General features: G+C 35.6%; 2 protein-coding genes and 2 pseudogenes across 2 annotated transcripts; all 4 read left to right on the forward strand.

Moving 5' to 3' along the window:
• Positions 1-5,254: 5,254 nt before the first annotated feature.
• On the forward strand, positions 5,255-7,059 carry LOC125203799 (berberine bridge enzyme-like 18). The gene has a single exon (XM_048102249.2). It carries the CDS (start codon positions 5,286-5,288, stop codon positions 6,873-6,875), a length of 1,590 nt encoding a protein of 529 aa, XP_047958206.1. The 5' UTR covers positions 5,255-5,285; the 3' UTR covers positions 6,876-7,059.
• Positions 7,060-10,995: 3,936 nt separating this feature from the next.
• On the forward strand, positions 10,996-12,705 carry LOC125206903 (tetrahydrocannabinolic acid synthase-like). Its single transcript, XM_048106118.2, has one exon. It carries the CDS (start codon positions 11,038-11,040, stop codon positions 12,568-12,570), a length of 1,533 nt encoding a protein of 510 aa, XP_047962075.1. The 5' UTR covers positions 10,996-11,037; the 3' UTR covers positions 12,571-12,705.
• A 1,398-nt stretch (positions 12,706-14,103) lies between these two features.
• On the forward strand, positions 14,104-15,828 carry LOC125206904 (tetrahydroberberine oxidase-like; annotated as a pseudogene).
• Positions 15,829-17,998: 2,170 nt separating this feature from the next.
• On the forward strand, positions 17,999-19,824 carry LOC125208389 (tetrahydroberberine oxidase pseudogene; annotated as a pseudogene).
• Positions 19,825-21,080: the final 1,256 nt, after the last annotated feature.

A 21,080-nucleotide genomic window follows, 5' to 3' on the forward strand; every position in this document is an offset into this window, starting at 1 on the left:
AGGCAAACCTTGAAAAAATTTACAAACAATCCAATAATCTGTCAAATAAAATCTTGTGCTCTATGCTGGATGTGGCCAGATAAATTCACTGTAAAAAGCTTTATTTTTGGCTAAAATCAGGAGGCAGAATATGGAATTGTGGCCAGAACAATTCAATCACACGATTTATATCTATTCAATTGGGGACAGATAAATTCAATCACAATAAACAACAAATATATTTGAAACTCATCAATTACATTGAATTGGGGGTAGAAACATTCAATCACAATCGACAAATTGATAACTCACCAAGAATTTCATGGTGAAAAAGTTCATAGAAAAATAGAGAAAGAACGGAAAAGGAAGAACTGAGCAGTTGAATTGGGGGTAGAAAAATTCAATCGAAACTGACAACAAATTGATAACTCACAAAGAATTTAATGGTGAAAAAGATCATAGAAAAATAGAGAAAAAACGGAAAAGGAATACCTGACCAGAAGAAATCCTTGCAGATGAAATTCTAATCAAATCGATGCCCTAGCGTCAGCCATGGAGGATTGTTGTGAATGGAAGAGATGAAATTCTAATCAAATCGATGCCCTGCGTCAACTATGGAGGATTGTTGTGAATGGAGGATTGCCCTAGCGTTGAGATTTGACGGTAGAAGGGTACAGAGGAGATTTTTTATTTTGTCTGGATCCATAAATTGAGGTAGGAATAGTATCCCACCAAATTGGTAAGATACGTATCTGCACATTTTGAGGCTGTATCTGCCGGGCCAAGATGGGCCATAGTCAATTACACGGGCTTTGAGATAGTGTAAATAGGATACCAAACATTTAGAAATGAATGGTTATATATCTATATCTTGGCTTTACTAGGTTATCAAACGGACCCTTATAGTGCATGTACTCAAAGTAGGTTCATATAGTTATTGAAAAGATAGAGATGATACATATGATTTTCAACAGTAATAAAATAAAATAAAATTTTTAAGAGAAATCAACAGTAATAAAATTAAAAAAAAATTAAAGAAATTTCTTTCTCTTTAATGATGGGGACTCACTTTTACTAACATACTTTTCATTCTATCTCTCTTACTTTGTATATTTTGCATTAAAACACTTGTCATTTCAAATGTTTTTATATTTAGAGGACGGATTGAGTAATTCAAATTTAATTAAGAACCACCAATTTAATAGTCAATAAATTCTAAAATATATTTGTTAAATTACTTAATAAATCATTTTATACTGAGGAAGAAAATTAGATATGAAATTTATAATGTAGTGGTACTAGTAGCTAGTTGTACATATACAGTTGAAAGTGTTTTTTAACACATGCTAATTTGGATGACCAATTGAAAAATTAAGTTGTGCCTTTTGTGGTGGCCTATAGGCGACAAACTATTATGATGAATAGATTTATCATATCTGGATGGAGCTACCTTCAACCTGGCCTTACACCACATAGATTGTATGGATTTTGTTTAATATTTTGGTACTTCCTTTCCTCCATCTCTTAAAATTTTTCACTTATTTTCATTTCATCCATTTCTAAAAATTTATCACCTTTTATCTCTATAAAAAAAAAACTCTAACTAATGACAGAATCAGTGATGGCAGCCGAGAACTCAATAACTAGTGGCAGATAAATGATTGAAAAACGTCAGTCACTAACTAGTGACAGATTAGACCGTCACTAATGCAGACTTATTATGACAGCCGCATATGTTTTCCGTTATAGGGTGAGTTAGTCACTTTAGTGATAGACAAATCCGCCAATAAAATTTTTTACTGACGAGCTTTTTAATGACGATCTGCCGATACTTAATTTGTCACTAACTCTGCTAAGTGAGGAAATTTCGATGATTAGTGACGAAACCGTCACTAAATAGTGAGTTTTTTTAGTGCACTTTTATGATTTTTAGTAGTGGATTTCACATTTGACTAACTCATTCTCACTCACATTTCATTATAAAACTAATACGTATATAAAAGCAAGACCTATATGTAAGTAACTTTTCAACTCACTTTTACATTTTCTTAAACTTGTGTCAGGTCAAATTGGGACAAATAGTCGTATTTTGAATAAGACTATGAAATAATTAGTAGATATTTAGTGTTTTATACAAATCACTTAGTAACATATATAGTTGAAGATTGACATAACTTTAAAATTTACTAGTAGGATTTATAAATAGAAGATGAACAAACACTCAGAGCACAAGTTAAGAAATGGATGGTACTAGTGTTAAATTCCTCCTCTTAATTTTGACAAACCCTCTTCCTCTTCGGAGCTTCTTCATCCCTCAATCATGGCTATCACGATTCTTCTCGAATGCATAATCCAACAATTCCAACTCTCAAATTCAGCAACTGATATAATCTACACTCCTCAAAATGCAACATACGCATCTCTTTTACTAGCACAAAATCTCTTGCCAGCTTCTGCCTCGCCGGTGAAACCCGACCTCATCGTCACGCCTTTCCACGTGTCGGAAATCCAAGCCGCAGTCCGCTGCTCCCGCATTCTCGGCCTCCAGATCAGAGTCAAGAGCGGCGGCCACGACTACGAAGGCCTTTCCTACACCTCCTCGTCGGAGCCTTTCGTAATCGTCGACATGAGAAACCTCTGGGCAGTAACCGTGGACGAGAAGGCGAAAACAGCCGCATGGAGGTCGGCGCAACGCTCAGCCAGCTCTACCACACAATCTCGAAATATTTCAAGAACAATTTTGATCGTCTCGTTTGGGTTAAGACTATGGTTGACCCGGAAAATTTCTTCAAGAATGAACAGAGTATTCCGCCGATCCGGACACTAAAACATAGTCAGTAAGAATTTAAATAGTACTACTACTATACTAATTAGTATAATTGCATTAACTACTGCCATAATATCAGTATGTATGGTAAACTAGATTATAAAGAATAACATATCCAGCTATTAATTATTAGCATTATTTGTGGATGTTGAAGTTAAATAAACTTCCAAGAAATACCCAATATGGAGTCGTTACAGAATAGAGGAACGGTGAAATTTGATCCCTAGACCTCCCTATTTATGCAGAAGGTTTTCACCACACTTGTGATGGGAGATAAAAATGATATAGTATAATAGTATCAAGCACGGCCAAAAACCAACTAAGCTTTTTTGAAAATAAAGATAAAGATTATTTTTAAGTTTTGTCCATTGTTCGAAAAAATGTTGAGCAAATAAACCCATTAATTTCAAGAACGAATGCGTGATGATATTATTGAAACGTTTGATTTGATCACAAACGTGGGTGAGTCAGAGTCAAAGAGTAACAGGCGGATGTTAACTTGCTCTCTTTTTCAAAAGATAAATGTGTAACAATACGACGACGTTTTAATATGTTTGATCGACACATCATTCATAATTTGCTAAATTGGATTCAATGTTGGGGAATTCTTAGGTCGTATATTAACTACCCGTGTATATATAACTCCCTCTGTCCACAATTAAGAGTCTCATTTCTAATGACACAGGCTTTAAGAAATGTTAAAAAAAGTGAGTGGAAGAAAGTTAGTGGAATATGGGTTCCATTTATATATATTAGTTTTAAATAATATGTGAGTAGAATGAGTTAGTGGAATATAGGGTCTCTTTACCATTTATGGTAATTATGAACCGAGACTCTTATTCGTAGACGGACAAAAATGGAAGAACGAGACTCTTATTCGTGGACGGAGGAAATAATAATGATATCTATATCGCAGCATATAATACATCCATACACCTTTTGACAAAATCGAATATATGGTTTGCCGGCTAGTCAATATAGTGATCATCTAGAAATTCCAACTTTTTATATAATTATATTAATTATTGATAGTGTTAACAGGAATTCAAATATGAAAGCTTAGTCAAACAAGTGTATGTCACCAAATGACCAAATGTATCATATTTGTCTCAATAATATGGAAGTACTCAACCAGCATGTAGTAAACACTATTACTGTTGGTTAAAAATATTAGACAAGATATTTTAAATAAAAATAAATATACTTAAATTATACATGTATGTATAACGTTTTGTGATATTGAAATAAATTTTATTATTCTATAGTAATAAAAAAGAAATGATATAAAATATTTTTGATATTTTTTTGTATCATTTTGAGATTGATTCGAAATAATTATACTATAATTCAATTTATTTTTAAAATTTGTCGATATTTAATTAAAAATTTTAATATGTTCGTAAATTATTGCAGAATAATTCATATGTAATTTATTTTAAGTTAACTGTATTTAGTAATTGATTTTCAATATAAAATATCTAAAAAGGTCAACTATGTACTTACTTACATTTATCTCTTCCAATTGTATTGATTTAATTAATTTTACGAACGTGAATATTCAATTTTGTCAAACATCAATAATACATTAATTAGGTTCTATAAAATTGTCAAATATTACACCCCAAAAAGCCGTTGACATCGATTATGCCGCCGCAATAATTTGAGCTTCCTTTGTATATGATGGGTGTATTTGAAATATTATTACTCAATAAATCAACGTTTTACAGACCTGCGTAAGAGCATCAGCAACTCATAAATACTCCTATTTACCTATTTATAATTATATCACTCCCTCTGTTCCATTGAAGGAGTCCCGGTTGAGTTCGACACGAGTATTAAGAAATGTAAAGAAAAGTTGGTGAAAAAAGATAGTGGAATGTGGGCCCTATTTTTTTATATTAGTTTTATAATAAAATGTGAGTGGAAAAATGTTAATGGAATGTGAGACCTAATTATTATGGAATATTTTACAATAATTTTTTATATTATGGAATATACCATTTATGAAATATTTCAATCGAGACTCCTAAAATTAGACATCCGAAAATGGTAAATCGGGATTCCTAAAATGAGACGGAGGGAGTAATCATTACTGTAGTCTAGGAAGACTAATTCAAAGTATAAAAATATGTATACTCCTTCCATATATTTTTAAATTGTCATATGGCCATAACCTTTTGTCAACTCAAGCAATAAAAATATATAATGACATAATGTCAATCAAATTCAGAATATTTGGAAATTTCAGATAATCTAGATAATTTACCCTCCAATTAAACCCAAATTATTTATTCTGTCTGACATTTTGCTCAGACCCTACTGACGACAGATTGGTAACGTTTCAAACATGGCCTCCTTATTCAAACTTGATGTCCTCTTTCTAATTTCTAGCTTTGTTAGACAACCTTTTTCAAAAAATCCTATAAATAGAATACAACTAAAAGCTTCTCCAATTACACAAAGTCATCATATCTAAATCATGAAGATTGTTACAATTATTCCTACTCTTCCATTCATCCTTCTTCTCATATTGTCAAGCTCAAGTGCACATGAACACCAAGATTTTCTTCAATGTCTCTCCCAACAATTCAACAACTACTCTTCAATTTCAAACATTGTTTACACTCCAAACAACTCATCCTACACTCCCATCCTAAGATTCCTAGGCCAAAACCTTAGATTCCTGACGGAATCCACGCCTAAACCGCAAGTGATCATAACACCAGAACACGAATCTCAAATCCCGCCTCTCATTCAATGCGCTAAACAGAGCGGTGTAGAGATCAGAACGCGAAGCGGGGGCCATGACTTCGAGGGGCTATCTTACACGGCGCAAGTCCCATTTGCGATCATCGATTTGTTCAAACTCAGTGAAATCGAAGTCGATGTGGAAACCAAAACCGCATGGGTCGGAGGCGGGGCGAGCCTCGGATCCATCTACTACAGGGTAGCAGAGAAAAGCCCGGTCCTGGGATTCCCGGCCGGTCTTTGCCCAACGGTCGGGGTCGGCGGCCACTTCAGCGGAGGAGGCTACGGCACACTGCTGAGAAAGTACGGAATGGCAGGGGACAACATCATCGATGCAAGAATAGTCGACGTCAACGGCAGAATCCTTGACAGGAAATCAATGGGCGAGGATCTATTCTGGGCCATCAGAGGCGGTGGAGGCGCCAGTTTCGGCGTGATCGTTGCTTGGAAGTTACAACTGGTGGATGTTCCAGAAACTGTCACTGTTTTCACAATTGACAGGACACTGGAACAGAACGCGACTGAACTGGTCCACCGCTGGCAATACATCGCGCATAAATTCGACAAAGATTTGCTCGTGAGAGTCCTTGTAAGAAGAGTCAATTCCACCGAAAACAAAACGAACATGACGATCCAAGCTTCGTTTAGCTCAATCTACTTCGGTAACATCGAAAAATTGATTCCATTGATGCAAAAAAGCTTTCCAGAATTAGGCCTGAAAAGAGAAGACTGCACCGAGGTGAGCTGGATCCGATCCACCGTCTACTTCGCCGGATTCCCAATCGCGACGCCGATCGAAATTCTGCTCAACAGAACTATGCCGCAGCAGATATACTTCAAAGGAAAATCCGATTACGTGCAGAAACCGATCCCCAAACACGGCCTAAGAGGCATATGGAGGCTTTTCTACGAAGCAGAGGCGGCGATGGCGCAGTTCGCCTTCACCCCCTACGGCGGGAGAATGGCGGAGATTTCAAGCTCCGCCATTCCGTACCCTCACAGAGGGGAGAATTTGTTCAGCGTGGTGTACTGGCAAATTTACGATGGCCGGAATCCGGGGAGGTACATTGGTTGGCTTCGGCGGCTTTATGATTACATGGCTCCTTATGTTTCGAAGAATCCGAGGGGGGCGTATGTCAACTACAGAGATCTTGATATCGGGGTCAACAACGTTGTAGGAGAGACGAGCTATAAACAAGCGAGTGTTTGGGGGAAGAAATATTTTGGTGGGAATTTCGATCGGCTTGTTCGGGTGAAGACAGTTGTTGATCCGCAGAATTTCTTCAGGAGCGAACAGAGCATTGCTGTGGCTATAATATAAAAAATGAAATTAAGAGTATCCACAACTTAGATATATGTATCAGTTCACTCTATATCTGCTCTAGTCTAATTTGAATTTCATCATTTTATTAGGGTAGTATTTAGTCATTTGATGTTCCTTACAAAAAAATAATTAGTCATTTGATGCTAATTTGCAGATATATTTAATGTACTTTTTATTTACAGTATTATTCTTATATTTTATTACTCCATATGTTGAAGAAGCAATTAGTATTAGTGAGGGTAACTTAAAGTGTGCAAAACTTTAGTTTTAAGCAGTGAGTCAAAGGTTTAGATCAGGATCAAATCCACACTATTTAAAAAAAGTTTTGATATGGCCAGGGTTGTCATTTGCCGATAACTAATTACCTCATTAATTGATAGTAGTAGATAATTTAAATGATAAGACAATTGACTCAAATGGCTTAAAATATTTAAGATTGCTTCGTATCCAAAGTCATGATCCGATAAATAGTTATTAATTTTTCAATTATCACAGCAGCTACAGTTAGAGATGTCAAGTGGGCTGGGCTGGCCGGGCTTTTTTAAATTTTGCTTAGCCCGGCCCGGCCTAGACCCACTTGCCATGTGGGCCCAGACTGGACTGAGTTTTATTTCAATTTTGTGTTTATATATTTTAAAAATATCGTAAATGTATTATATGCAAAATAAAACATATAACTTGTATTTATATCTCACTAACTAAATCTAAATCTAAATAATGTGTTTAAGTTCATTTTATTGACTTTGTGTTAATAATATTTTTCCTATTCTTTATTCTATTTAAAAGAAAGTGTATAACTAAAGGAATAACCAATATTGTTAGTTTTGTTAGTAGGTAATGACACATGAATTGATGTTGCATTTTATAATTACAAGTATATGAACCTAACAAATTTTAAAAAATTTATAATTATTCATCAAACAAGGTTTGAATACGTAATACTCTTAAGGTTTAACTTCAAAACCATCTTTTTTACCTCTTAGATAAAAAAAAAATCTATAAGAAAAAAAATTAGATACAGTCAAAATTGAATGTCGCAATCATGATTTAGTAGGAAACTTTTGTTGATATTAAACTATTTCTGTTTGAATCCATTCGGAGACACCAAAAAAATTGGAATAATAGACAAGATTAACATGTCTCGTGCACAAGATGACATGCATAAATAGGGAAATATACTATTATAACTAATTAATCACCTAATTACATTTAAAAGCACTAACTATAGAAGGTGGGCCACTGATGGGCTCGGGCCTGTGCTGGTCCTGGTCCTGGGCTTGGACTGGGCTTCATATGGTCCTGGGCCTGGGTTTACAAAATGGTCCAATTAGAGCCCATCTCAACTAATGAGCCCAGCCCAGGTCCGCTTTCACTGGTGGGCCGGCCCATACCCGGCCTGGGCCGAGCTGGGTCGGGCCAGCCCGGCCTACAGTTGAAGGGGATAGACTAGTTTTATGAAATCACATTTGTTGATTGAGTATATATACCATACAATTGGTAGTATACAAAAGCTCTTTGACCAATTATTTGCAAGTCAACTTATGGATAATTTAATTTAACAATGTGGATAATGTATGTATCCCTTAAATGCATATATGAAATTTAAATTGGCAACCCTAGTCCACAATTGGAAATATTGGATACCACCCTACGTGTGTTTTTAATTGAAGTGACGATAACTACATATTAATTGAAATAGAAACCTCTCACTAATAAATATGGGCTTCATCGAATGAGTTTGGTCCTGAATAAAGAGACGTTAGGTTTATGATAACCTGATGGATTGCTTTCTAAGGCCAAAGTTAGAGTCAAATAATTATTGTTTCACATAGATGGGCAGTTGATCATTCATTCTAGATAACGTGCTTACGTATCTATAAGCTCATTGGCTCGTTTTGCGATTTTGATTATTCTTTAGTTTGTCACATTATATTTGTTTGACTTGTGGATATTCGACGATTGACATTGACTTTTCAATTTAAGTGTGCAAATTTGAATTGTGTAAAGGAAAGGGCAATACAGACAAAACATATATTTTGGTCAAATTTTAATTTGTCTCATAATTTTAAAATCAATCATAAAATTCATGAATATTAACATTATTTTAATTTTTCCAATTTTAAAAATCAGACATAAAAATTTATGAATTTGAACATTATTCTGAATTTTTTCATGTTTAAATAATCTCATTTTCTATTTGTAACTTGTTGTTTATTTGGCATATAACTTTTTCAAATTGATGATGTGATTGAGTACTCCCTCCGTTTCATAGTAATGGAGGCGGTTCTTTTCAGTATGGAGATTAAGAAAAATTGTGTTAGGTGAGTTAAGTAGAGGGAGAGTAAAGTGAAAAATGAAAAAGGTAGAGAGATGAAGAGAGAATAAAGTAAGAGGGAGTAAAATAGGTGTGAGAAAATGTTTTGACTTTTACTAAAAAGGGAAATTATAAGAGAGAGTAAAATAGGTGTGAGAAAATGTTTTGACTTTTACTAAAAAGGGAAATTATATGGAACGTACCAAAATGACAAATTAACTCTATTACTATAAAATGAAGAGAGTAATATACTATTGTGTTGAGAACAATGATAAAATTCAACTAATTCTAATTGGGGATTTTGAATTAATATTTAAAATCATCCTAACTTACTAATTATACGTGGTGTTTTTTATTAAGTACCGTGGACTATTATTATTATTATTATAATAAAAGAATAAAAAAAGGAAAAAGAAAAAAAAAACAATGGGGAAATAGTAGGAGTAGTATATCGATATTTCCTTTTCATGTTTGCTTGTCTTAGTTTGGGCCATACGTCTTTCACCCCATCAGAGATACTGGGCCGTAATATATTTTTTAATTGGGCCATAAATTAATTCTTTAGCAAACGCAATAGCATAGTCTTATCTAGTCATCTTAACTCATTCAAATTATTTTAGCGTATACACGCTTATTACTTATTTGTATTATACTTTACCATGTTTTATGTTTTTTTTTTCTTTTTAAGACTGCTTTAACTCGTAAAATTAATATTAATAAGCTTCGTCAATAAATTTCGGACGAGCTTTTATCAAGTTCATATCTAGCTCGACTCATGTAAATGAGTATGTGTTCGATCATTGGAAAAAGACGATCATTTTAAAAACAAGAATTAATTTTTAAATATTTATCATCAAAAGTACTAGTCTGAGTTGCAGACAAAGAAATGAAAATTACTAAGTTGAAGTTCAATTTGGTAGCGGCATTCCACGACGGAATGGGTCAATCATAGCCTAAGCCTTCTAGTAATTCTAATAAATTTAATTTGGCACTATATTTAAAAGAAAATACGTCTTTAATTGCATTATTCGAATTTTATTTTGTAAAACAACATTTTGGCATTACTGTATTTTAAAAAAATATTGTTTGCTTAAGTAATTTTTGAAATTAATTTAAACTCGTTAAATTAGTAAAGCTTGATCGTGACAGTACTGATCTAATACATCAAACCAAATGGTTAGAATTAGTTTAAATATATATATATATATAGTATATTTAATCAATGTCTTATAAGTTGTGATATAATATCATATTTAATCAATGTTTTATAAGTTGTGATATAATATCTACTACCTCGTTAAGCTTAATTAGTTATTTGTTATAATAACAAATTTACATTTTAATATTCTATACTTATACACTTTATATAGTTATTAGTAATATTTATTGCAAGTCTATGATTAGTTTCATTTTATTATACGAAATAATTCTTCTAAGTAATTAATATTATTCAAATTTAGAATATAGTATAATTCTTGAAGATAACTTTGATCATGAGTGAAATAAAATAAGCAAGTGGAATGAGTTATTGATATTATATTAGGCCATTCAATGTATCTGAACAAGCTAGCTAAGAAAATGATTACTGTTGCATGTGTTACTTTATGATATTTAATATATGGCGAATTATTAATTTCAAATAGCTAATAAGCGTGTCTGCTTGAAAAAAATTGAATTAGGTTGATCAGATAAGTTTCACTTCCACGAACTTTCGATCGAGAGGTCAAAGCAGTCTAAAATGGAATTACATATTCAAAACAATCAGTATAAATAGAGCTAAATGTATTCCTCTCAAACATCACAAACACAAACACCAACAAAACTCATCTCAATATATCATCAACCATGAAAACTCCTTCTGTCTCATCTTTTCTTGAATGTTTCTCTCAAGAATGTGAGAACCACTCTTCAATTACCAATGTTATCTACACTCCTTCAAACCCTTCTTACACTTCCGTCCTTGAATCCACCATCCGAAACACAAGATTCATATCCGAATCCACTCCAAAACCTCAAGTCATCATAACCCCAGAACACGAATCCCAGATCCCGCCTATCATACGTTGTGCCAAAAAAACCGGTCTAGAAATCCGAACCCGTAGCGGAGGCCATGACATGGAGGGGCTCTCGTACGTGTCACAAGTCCCTTTCGTGATCATTGACTTGGTCAACTTCACCGAAGTCACGGTCAACGTTGAGGAGAAAACTGCCTGGATCGAAGCAGGCACAACCACCGGTGTCGTATACTACAGGATCGCGGAAAAGAGCTCCACTCTCGGATTCCCTGGGGCCATTTGCACAACCGTCGGCGTCGGCGGGCACTACAGTGGAGGAGGCTACGGCACACTGCTGAGGAAATACGGCCTTGCAGGAGATAACGTAATCGACGCCAGAATTGTCGACGTGAAAGGAAACATTCTCGACAGGGAATCAATGGGCGAGGATCTGTTCTGGGCCATCAGAGGCGGCGGAGCTGCCAGTTTCGGCGTGGTCACTGCCTGGAAGGTACAACTGGTGGATGTTCCAGAAACAGTCACTGTTTTCTCCATCAACAGAAATGTGGAAGAACAGAACGGCGCTGAACTGTGGCACCGCTGGCAATACGTGGCGCCTCAGGCCGACAAAGATCTGTTTGTCGGAGTCATCGTGTTCAGGGTGGACACGACCGTCCAAGTTAACTTCTTCTCAGCTTTCCAGGGCGGCGCCGACAGATTAGTTTCATACATGCAAGAAATCTTCCCCGAGTTAGGGCTAGTGAGAGAAGACTGCACGGAAATGAGCTGGGTCCAATCCACCTTATTTAGCAACCAAATGCCGGTCGATCCACTAGATGCTCTGCTCAACCGGATTCAGCCCGGTCTCAGACAGCTCAAAGCCAAGTCCGATTATGTCAGGGAACCGGTTCCTTTGAACGCGATCGAAGGGATGGTGAGCATGCTACGTGAGCCCGAAGCGGACGAGACTATTTACTACATGGTGCCATATGGTGGGAAAATGGATGAAATATCGGAATCTGAGACTCCATTTCCTCACAGAGCTGGTGCACTCTACAAGCTTGCCGGCCTGACTTACTGGCAAGACTCGGAGGCTGCGGATGCGGACCGTTACATAAGCTGGAGCCGTAAGTATTATGAGTACATGACTCCGTATGTGTCAAGCTCGCCCAGGGAAGCGTATTACAACTACAGAGATCTCGACATTGGAGTCAACAACGTTGTTGGGGAGACGAGTTACGAACAGGCTAGCATTTGGGGGAAGCCGTATTACAAGGATAATTTCGAGCGCCTTGTTAAGGTGAAAACCGCGGTCGATCCGGACAATTTCTTCAGGAATGAACAGAGCATCCCACCGTTGCCGTCTGCAGCCGCGGATGTTTGAGTATGATTTATGAAGATTTAAATATTTTATTCACATTGTTTCTATTCATTTTGTTATGAATAAGGCTCATTATTGAACCATGTATTTGTACGAGTGACATTTCTATAATATTTGTATTGAAATTTTTTTCCGTTATTTGATTCTATTTGTTTTAATTTATCTACAGCTTCAAAAGGTAGTCTCTTTTGTCAATTTTTTTCCCCTAATTAATCTACTTTTTATTATTTAAAATAATTCGCCACACTTTACGCTAAAAAAATAATAGGTGTCTCCTTGAGCAACTTTTTTGACTTTTCAAAGCAAATTAATCTTGATATTTCGAACCTAAAAGTGGCAAATGCGAAAATTTGTTTTCCTTTACTAAAAATGGGATAGGATCTAGTGGATTTTATAGAAGAATTATTTATTTAGTTAATTAAAAAGGAGTATTATCCGTACGGAAGAGACTTCCAAGAAAATTATGTAGATCCTAGATACTAAGTTCCTAACAAATGTTCGAGAAAAAATGCATGTACAATTTCTACAATATTTTGTTTGGGAAAAACTCTATTATGAGATATACTACAATTGTTTGAGGTCTTCTGACGTGAAAAAAAAATACAATTGTTTGAGGTCTTCTGACGTGAAAAAAAAAATACAATTGTTTGAGGAAATATCCAAATCATTTAGGAGGAGTGGTTGTATGTGAACATCTTTTAAGAGAAAGGTAATTGCGTATATATACAAGACTGGTATTAGATTTTCGCCCTAAATTAAAATTGGAATTTAGATAGGAGTATCATTTTTTTCACTACGAATCACAATGTCAAATTGAGTAAAACTGAAGTATCCATCTGATTAATCGTTAATACCTATAATTAATCATGATGAGTGATGGAAAACAAGGGAGTTGGATCCTTGACCAAGTTAGTGATATTTTATTCTAATGGATCATTCGATATTAATTATGTTTTTGAAGAATCTAAGGTACTAATCATACTACCAACTACGAATATACGGAGTAATAATTAAATTAGGGTAGGATTGTCTCATTAAAAAATACTCCCTCCGTCCCATAGTAATAGAGTCATTTTGTCATTTTAGTACGTTACATAGTAATAGACTCATTTATCTTTTTAGTAAAAGTCAACACATTTTTCCACACCTACTTTACTCTCTCTTACTTTTTTTCTCTCTTCATCTCTCTACCTTTTTCATTTTCCACTTTATTCTCTCTTTACTTAACTCACCTAATACAATTTTTCTTAATTTTCGTGCCGAAAAGAAATGCCTCCGATACAATGAAACGGAGGGAGTACTTATCAATAGGAATTAAACTGAAAGCTAAAGAATAACCAAAAATGATTATGATCACTCTAAAAATATAAGAAAATAAATTTGATGAATAAATACATCAAGCTAATGAATAATAAAAATGATTATGATCACTCTAAAAAAATAAGAAAATAAATTTGATGAATCAATACATCTTTAAAATCCTTATATAAGTACTTTCCTCTCAAACACAAACATAAATTAATCTTTTCAATTTCACAAATCATGAAAACTACTTCACTCTTTATTGTTTTAATCTTGTCAAGCTCATGGGCAGCTTCTGCCGATGAACAAGACCATTTCCTTCATTGTCTCTCTCAAACGTGCCATAACTACTCCTCCATTTCCAACGTTGTCTACACCCCTTCAAACTCTTCCTACACTTCCATCCTCGAATCCTCCATCCGAAACACAAGATTCTTATCCGAATCCACTCCGAAACCGCAAGTGATCATAACTCCGGACCACGAGACGCAGATCCCGCCTGTCATACTCTGTGCCAAGCAGAGCGGTCTGGAGATCAGAACGCGAAGCGGCGGCCATGACATGGAGGGACTGTCTTACGTCTCACAAGTCCCGTTCGCGATCGTTGACTTGGTCAACCTCAGCCAAGTCACGGTCGACGTGGACGAGAAAACGGCCTGGATCGGAGCAGGCGCATCCACCGGTGTCGTATACTACAGGATCGCAGAAAAGAGCCCCACTCTGGCTTTTCCCGGGTCTATCTGCACCTGGGTCGGTGTCGGTGGGCACTACAGCAGAGGAGGCTACGGCGCATTGCTGAGAAAATACGGCCTCGCTGCGGACAACGTCATCGACATGAGAATAGTCAACGTCAATGGAAATATCCTGGACAGGGAATCAATGGGCGAGGATCTGTTCTGGGCGATCAGGGGCGGCGGAGGCGCCAGCTTTGGCGTGATCACTGCCTGGAAGGTGCAGTTGGTGGATGTTCCAGAAACAGTCACTGTTTTCTCAATCACGAGAAGCGTGGAAGAGCAGAACGGCGCAGAACTGTGGCAGCGCTGGCAATATGTGGCGCCTCAAGCAGACAAAGATTTGTTTGTCGGGGTCATTGTTTTCAGAGTGAACACGACCGTCCTGGTAAACTTCTTCTCAGTTTACCAGGGCGGCGCGGACATATTAGTTTCATATATGCAAGAAATCTTCCCCGAGTTAGGGCTAGTGAGAGAAGACTGCACGGAAATGAGCTGGATCCAATCCACCTTATTTAGCAACCAAATGCCGATAGATCAACTAGATGCTGTGCTCAACCGGACTCAGCCCGGTCTCAGACAGCTCAAAGCCAAGTCGGATTATGTCCGGACGCCCCTTCCGTTGAACGTGATCGAGGATATGGTGAGTATGCTACGTGAACCGGAAGCAGACGAGACTAACTATTACATGGTTCCATATGGTGGAATCATGGAGGAGATATCAGAGTTTGAGACTCCGTTTCCTCACAGAGCAGGTGCGCTTTACCAACTTGCCGGCTTGACTTACTGGCAAGACTCTGAGGCGGCGGATACGGACCGTTACTGAAGGTATTACGAATACATGACTCCGTATGTGTCAAGCTCGCCCAGGGAAGCATATTTCAACTACAGAGATCTTGACCTCGGAGTCAATAACGTTATTGGTGACACGAGTTATGAACAAGCTAGTATTTGGGGGAAGCCGTATTACAAGGACAATTTCGATCGTCTTGTTCGAGTGAAGACTGTGGTTGATCCGGGGAATTTCTTCAAGAATGAACAGAGCATTCCGCCTTTGTCGTCTGTCTCGGATATTTAAGTATGGATTAATTAGTTTTATTTAGATACAGTATGTTCTTCATTCCCAACATGCTGTATTTAGTAGCGGATAAGGGGTTGTTATAATGTCTATTTTTCATAATTTTCTTGATTGTCCTTAAATAATTACTCTCTACATCATCTCATGTTAGTTGCACTTTTCATTTTCGAAGCTTTCCAAACTATTTGCATTATTTTTATTTTAAATAAAAAGTAGGAAATTTAATTAAGATATTAGAGTTATTTTAAGTGTAGGAGTACTACTTTATTAAGTGTTTTCTTTTGAAATGCTAATTTTATTACACTAATTACTTAATGCTTAAATTTACGCAGTAAAGATGAAAATGTGAGTAGCATGGGACAGAGGGAGTGCTTAATTTCTGGAAGCTTAAGATTATACATGAAAATATTATTTTTATTAAATAAACTATCATTGTGCTAATTTTATTACACTAATTATTTATGCTTAAATTTACGCTGTAAAGATGAAAAGTTCGAGTATGAAGGGACGGAGGGAGTACTTAATTTCTGGAAGCTTGAGATTATATATGAAAATATTATTTTTAATAAAACTAACTATCACTGTTTTATCTTTTAACTATTGTATTGCAACGGAAATTTACAAATTAAAATTGGATGTACTTGCGCCTAAGACAGACCGTTGTGTGTCTACTGTCTATATTAGGGGCGGCTCCTCTGTCAATCAATTGTTACTTTTATTAATTGTGTTAGATTTAATTGTATCAATCTTAATTTGACGTAATTTAGACTGTTGATCATTCTAATCTAATAAATTTTAATTTAACCTTAGTTTTTAACTTTTTATTCGAGAATTCGTCTTATTTTTTATATCAGGTCTGTCAATTGTTATTAATTGTGTTGGATTTAATTGTATCGACGATCTAAACCTATGATAGGATCGAGGTGTGATCGATTGCTAATTTTCTTAAGTTGCTAACTAATCAACGCAATGCATTAAAAATATCAACATATAATTTTGTTGACATTTCAATATACCGTGTTGACATTTTAATGTCATCGTGCTGATATTTTTCATTCACTACATTGACAAGTTATTAGAGTTAACAACTTAAAAAGTTAGCAACGTAAACATGATCTTTTAGTTTAATCTTAGTTTTCGTATGAGAATGCGTCTTATTTTGATCCATACCCTAAATAAATTAAATGTATTAGCTATAATACAAAGAAAATGTTTATGAAATATGGTGTGCATTAACTCCAACTCGAGCTGTCACACGTGAGTCTTGCCGTCGGCGGCACAACACCCGTCTCGCTGGCGGCCCGTCACTTAATGATGGGATTCCGATAAAGATGGTCTACCTATAACAACCGCCTATTTGTATTCATATTATACTATCATCTTCTATATCTAATGTGAATCATAGGGGCTAGCTCGACGAATTGTGAAAAAAGAAAAAAAGAAATATAAATTTCCTACATTTTGAAGTTTTGAGATTAATTATAAGTAAAGATTTTAATTATTTGTTTAATTTAAACCTTAGAGTTGAATAACAATTTAGTTGAATTGTTATTTTGTTCAGTTTTTAAATGCTGTCACCTATTATATGAAAGCAGATTTTCCATTTTTCTGTTTTCAGTTATTTTTGAATCTTCTTGCCGTTATACAATCATTTCGAAACTAGTCAGTACTTTTGGTAGTAATCTCAACGTTATTTATTTGAAAACAATTACCTTCATTTAGATGATCACTGAAAAAAATTTAATTTTTAAGGATAAAAAATTAAGACGCACTTACTTTCGATGAGAAATATTTAAAAATAACAACAATTTAGAACAGAAAAAATGTTTTCTAAATTTAGAAGAACAAATTAAATTAATCTTTTGCCTTTTTAGGGCGCTTTTATTTGTGTTCTCTAATTTTAATTAGGACAATAACAATAAGGGTATTTTTGAAACGTTGATAGTATATTTGAAAACAAACAAAAATTAGTGTCCTTTTAATTAAAAATATTTTCCATGGTTTTTTTTTTTTTTAAATCGTAGTGTGGATCCATTAGTATTCTATTCAATTAATGGTAGTATCATATTTTAAATAGACAAACAATTCCATTTTCCCATTCAACTAATGTACATTTGGAATTATGGTATAGTAAAATACAGACATTAAATGTATTCGTTTTTTCTTCAGAAACTATAGTCAAAGTTGAAATAGGCACGCCGTTGGAATATTGAATTTTAATATCATGTGGCACACATGAGGTTAAGAATGACTTTTCCAGAAATTTGTGCATATAAATAGGACACATCATTCCATGAAGTATACAACAAACTCATCTACTTCAAATCATCAATCATGAAAACTCCTTCCATCTCATCCCTCACATTCATTCTTCTTCTAATCATCTCATGCTCTTGGGCAGCTTCCGCCGATGATCATGACGATTTTTTCGAATGCCTGACCGAGCAATTCCGCAACTACTCCTCCATTTCGAACGATGTTTACACCCCAATCAACTCATCTTACACTTCCGTCCTTCAATTCTCCATCCGAAACCTAAGGTTCGTGTCAGGTTCCACTCCTAAACCGCAGGTGATCATAACCCCAGAGCACGAATCCCAGATCCCGCCTATCATATACTGTGCTGAAGAAAATGACATGGAAATCAGAACTCGAAGTGGTGGCCATGACCTAGAGGGACTATCTTACGTGTCACGAGTCCCATTCGTGATCATAGATTTGATCAATCTCAGTGAAATCACAGTGGATGCTCAGGAAAAAACTGCTTGGGTCGAAGCAGGCGCGACCATTGGTTCTTTATACTACAGGATTGCAGAAAAGAGTCCAGTGCTCGGGTTCCCGGCCGGTGTATGCCCAACTGTCGGTGTCGGTGGGCACTTCAGTGGAGGGGGTTGGGGCCCGATGCTGAGAAAATACGGCCTGGCCGCTGACAACGTCATCGATGCAAGAATAGTCGACGCCAAGGGGAGAATCCTGGACAGAACATCCATGGGCGAGGATCTGTTCTGGGCCATCAGAGGTGGCGGAGGCGCCAGCTTCGGCGTGATCACTGCCTGGAAGGTACAACTGGTGGACGTTCCAGAAACAGTCACTGCTTTCTCAGTCCGCAGGACTTTAGAACAGAACGCAACTCAACTCGTCCACTGCTGGCAAAACGTGGCTCCAAATCTAGACAAAGATTTGTTCGTCTCCGTCGTTTTAACAAGGGTGAATTCCAGCCAAGGTGGACGGAACGCCACCATCGAGGCCAACTTCTGGTCACTTTTCCTAGGCGGAACCGACAGATTACTTCCGATGATGCAAGAAAGCTTCCCTGAGTTAGGTTTAGTGAAAGAAGACTGCGTCGAAATGAGCTGGATCCAATCTGTCTTATATTTTTCAGAAGTCCCCATAATACCACCTTCTCATCAACAGCCACTCGAATTTCTACTTAACCGAACTCAAAGAAACCTAGGATACCTCAAAGTGAAATCAGATTATGTCCAAAAACCTATTCCTGAATTAGGGTTACAAGGAATTGAGAGACTACTATACGAACCAGAAATTTCAGCTTTTGTCGTAATGATCCCATATGGTGGAAGAATGTCTGAAATTTCTGAATCAGAAAGTCCATTTCCTCACAGGGCTGGTAACTTGTTCAAGATTGCTGGCGATGTGGCTTGGGCAGGCAACGAGTCTCGAGATTCGGATAGGAACATAGGTTGGAGCAGAAGGTACTACAGTTACATGGCTCCTTTTGTTTCGAGTAATCCCAGAGAAGCATACCTTAACTACAGAGATCTCGACATTGGAGTCAATAACGTTGGAGAAGAGACGAGTTATGCACAGGCCAGCATTTGGGGTATGAAATATTTTAAGAATAATTTCGATCGTCTTGTTCAGGTGAAGACCGTGGTTGATCCCAATAATTTCTTCAAGAATGAACAGAGCATTCCGCCGTTGGATGATTGAGATATATCTTCATCTCAGTCCCCTCCATGCTGAATGAAGGGTTCTTATAATTATTAGATGTAATATCTTACAATAAAATGTTGTTGTTTTGATTTGAATGTAGGGTTATTATATTTATTTGAGGTAATTTCTTAGAATAAAATGCTATAGTTTGATTTGAATAAAGGTTTCTTACAATAAAATGTTACAACATCATTTTATTTGTACTTTATTACGTTCTTTTTATGATCCTATTAAATGCATCATTATTTTTAATATTAATATTTTTTTAAAAAATGGTTATTTTGATTTTGCCTTACCAATAAAAGGCATATTAGTAGTTAAAATATTTATTGTACGTAGGTCACAATTAATATGATATAAATTAAAACATCAAACTGACCATCTTAAACTACTTTTTAATAGACAGACAAACATTCGAGTTTATTGTGACGAAGTGTTTAAATTTAAATTTATGGTAGATAATGCTCATAAATTTGTCATGATCTTTAAACGACAAAGGGTATTTCAAGCTTCGAACGTGATTATTATACTCGGAAGTCTGACATCAATAGTCAAATGTCGTAATTCAATGTTTAAAAAATATTGATGTTCAGAGGTTTGCAATATTCAATAATCGGACATGAGATTATGCTCCTAGATGACATATAATATGATTCTTTTAGATAATTGCTTATCCTTTAATTTATAGAAAAAAATACATTTTCTTTATACAACTAATAATAGATGCAACACATCATATATTAATCCTTCATCATATATTCCATGTGAACTTGGAAATACATATTGTTTTCTTATTTTTTGTAAAATCTTTAATCTCATATTTTGTTTAATTGTTGTAGTGGTCTAGCAATTCCGTTAATTATTGCGTGACATTTATAGTACTTATTTTATTAGTAAATTTATTTATTTGCAATAGATCACATGTTCTATTTTCAATAAAGTCCTCTTCTTCATAGTGTACGCAAGTTCTTTTATTTTAAAAAAACTACTATAGTAAATTCAAGGATATGGTCTCGGCATCAAAATGCTTCACCAATAAAATCTGTTTACGCAAGATAATTGTCAAATTGGGTAAATTCAAAATATTAGTTAATCTAGATGGTTAAGACTATCAGTCTATCACCACATATTAAATTTGCTAGGATTTTTCTCCAAGATTTCGATCAAATTCCGTTGGCCATCCAATTTATTCTATATGTGGTAATTAAAATATTAAATGCATTAGTATAATACAAAGAAAATGTGTATGAAATATGGTGTGAATTAACTCCAACTCGAGCAGTCACACGTGAGTCTTGCCGTCGGCGACACACCACCCGTCTCGCTGGCGGCCCGTCACTTGATGATGGGATTCCGATAAAGATGGTCTATAACAACAGCCTATTTTTATTCATATTATACTTTCATCTTCTATATCGAATGAAAAAAGATTTTAAATATCCTACATT

Source organism: Salvia hispanica, chromosome 6 (assembly GCF_029641045.1).
Source record: "Salvia hispanica isolate PSC_SH4W2 chromosome 6, Shi_PSC_v1, whole genome shotgun sequence".
Taxonomy (NCBI): Eukaryota; Viridiplantae; Streptophyta; class Magnoliopsida; order Lamiales; family Lamiaceae; genus Salvia; species Salvia hispanica.

Excerpts from the sequence above, each read along its gene's own strand:
- LOC125203799 (XM_048102249.2), top strand. The coding sequence starts at position 5,286 with ATGAAGATTGTTACAATTATTCCTACTCTTCCATTCATCCTTCTTCTC.
- LOC125206903 (XM_048106118.2), top strand. The coding sequence starts at position 11,038 with ATGAAAACTCCTTCTGTCTCATCTTTTCTTGAATGTTTCTCTCAAGAA.